The sequence below is a fragment of the Glycine soja genome, chromosome 13 (assembly GCF_004193775.1).
Source record: "Glycine soja cultivar W05 chromosome 13, ASM419377v2, whole genome shotgun sequence".
NCBI classification, from domain to species: Eukaryota; Viridiplantae; Streptophyta; class Magnoliopsida; order Fabales; family Fabaceae; genus Glycine; species Glycine soja.
In genome coordinates this window covers 9,867,259-9,869,767 of record NC_041014.1, presented here as the reverse complement: position 1 = coordinate 9,869,767, position 2,509 = coordinate 9,867,259, and the positions used below count along the sequence as shown (strand labels likewise).

Here is a 2,509-nt window from a genome sequence, read left to right as displayed (position 1 = left end):
GTTGTTTTGCTTGTTTTGCATGCAAAGAAGGTCTTCTGCAGGTGTTTTGATTCCCAGAGACTTGGAAATTAATGCTACTTGCAAGAAAAGAAAAGCAGAAAGAAACATAAATTTTTTGAAGGACATCGAGGCAGCAGCAACTCTAGAACCTCTATCTTCTTAGGCATCTTCTAGTTTTCCAATTCAAGGGCAATCTCATACAATTTTAGCTGAAGCAAATATCATGGCTGAGGAGCCAAGAAGAGTTACTCTGGAAGACTACTCAAGGTCAAGTGTGCTGCAATTTATTACTAGTATTGCTCGGCTGGAAGTTCAAGCACAAAATATCACCTATCCACACTCATTAATCCAGTTGATACAGAACAATTTGTTTCATGGTCTGCCCAACGAGGACCCGTACGCACATTTAGCCACTTATATTGAAATTTGCAACACTGTTAGATTGGCTGGTGTGCCTGAGGATGCTGTTAGATTGAGCTTGTTTTTGTTTTCTTTGTTTGGAGACGCTAAAAGGTGGTTTCATTCGTTTAAAGGAAATAGCCTCAAGACTTGGGATGAAGTAGTTGAGAAATTCTTGAAGAAGTACTTCCCAGAGTCTAAGACAGCTGAAGGGAAAGCTGCCATTTCATCCTTCCATGAATTTCCAGATGAATCTTTAAGTGAGGCATTGGAAAGATTTAGAGGCTTATTGAGAAAGACACCTACTCATGGATTTTCAGAACTGATACAGCTCAACATTTTTATTGATGGGTTGAGACCGCAGTCCAAGCAGCTTCTTGATGCTTCTGCAGGGAGAAAGATCAAATTGAAGACCCCAGAAGAAGCTATGGAATTAATAAAGAACATGGCTGCTAGTGACCATGCAATTCTACGTGATAGAGCCCACATTCCTACCAAGAGAAGCCTGCTAAAGCTTTCATCACAAGATGCATTGTTGGCACAAAACAAGTTGCTGTCCAAGAAATTGGAAGCATTGATAGAAACACTAAGTAACCAACCAACTCAATTAAATTCTGCACAACCTTCACCCTCTGCTATTTTGCAAGTTGCAGGTTGTGTCATATGTGGTGGAGCACATGAGTCCGACTACTGTATTCCCCAAGAAAAAACACCACATGAAGTCAATTGCATGGGGAACCAGCCAAGACAAAATTTCAAAGTAGGTGGATATTCCAGATTTCAGCATGGCCAACCATATAATTCACTGCAGGGACAAAGGAGGAATCACCCTAGAAACCAGTTCAACAAAGACCAGGGTGGTCCATCTAACAGGCCACAATAACAAAGGCCTAGTCTCTATGATCGAACAACGAAGCTGGAAGAGAATCTTGCTTAGTTCATGCAAGTATCTATGTCAAACCATAAGAGCACAGAGTCCACCATAAAGAATTTGGAAGTCCAGGTGGGATAGTTGGCAAAACAATTGGCAGAACGTCTGTCTAGCAGCTTTGGGGCTAATACTGAAAAAAATCCAAAGGAGGAATGTAAAGCTATCATGACTAGAAGCAGGTTGGTGACCATGAATGAGAGTAAGAATGGAATAGGTATAGAGAAACAACAACTAGTGTCTGACCTAACACTTGACCCTGTGGTAGAGTCTTTGAGTGAATCTAAAGAATAGTTGGAGGTAGAAGATGAGAAGAAGAAGGAGACAACAATAAAAGTGAGTGAACAAGAAATAAATGAGGAGAAAAATATAGAAAAATAAAAAGAAAAAGAAAAAGAGAGAAAAAAGGAGAAGAGAAAAAGCAATAGTGAGTGTGCGAGAGAGAAAAGGAGAGAAGAATCTCCAGCTGAAGGGAAAGAAGTACCATATCCTTTGGTACCTTCTAGAAAAGATAAAGAGAGACATCTAGCAAGATTTCTGGATATTTTCAAGAAGCTAGAGATAACAATGCCCTTTGGAGAAGCTTTACAACAGATGCCACTCTATGCTAAATTCCTGAAAGACATGCTAACTAAGAAGAACAAGTATATCCACAGTGACACCATAGTCATGGAGGGAAACTACAACACTGTTATTCAACGTATCCTTCCACTGAAGCATAAGGATCCGAGCAGTGTCACTATACTTTGTTCTATAGGTGAAGTTTTAGTAGGCAAGGCTCTTATTGATTTAGGAGCCAGTATTAATTTGATGTCGCTCTCCATGTGCAGGAGACTTGGAGAGCTGGAGATAATGCCTACTCGGATGACCTTACAGTTGGCTGATCACTCCGTCACTAGACCCTATGGAGTGATTGAATATGTTCTGGTTAAAGTCAAGCATCTTATCTTTCTTGCAGATTTTGTGGTTACGGATATAGAGGAGGATCCTAAAATTCCCATAATTTTTGGGACATCCTTTCATGTCCATCACTGTCGCAACATGCCCTTCGCGGGCGAGCGAGGGCGAGGCTCACGGGTGCGCTTTCCAAAGGAGGAAAGGTGCGTGGAGTCGCACCAACGTTTATTTGTGGAAAACGTTGGAAAAACCGAAGGAAACCGGTCAAAATGAAAATTCTAAGTT

At 40.9% G+C, this 2,509-nt stretch overlaps 1 protein-coding gene across 1 annotated transcript; it reads left to right on the top strand.

The window, feature by feature from the left end:
* Positions 1 to 223: 223 nt before the first annotated feature.
* On the top strand, positions 224 to 1,282 carry LOC114381556. Its single transcript, XM_028340830.1, has one exon. It carries the CDS (start codon positions 224 to 226, stop codon positions 1,280 to 1,282), a length of 1,059 nt encoding a protein of 352 aa, XP_028196631.1.
* Positions 1,283 to 2,509: the final 1,227 nt, after the last annotated feature.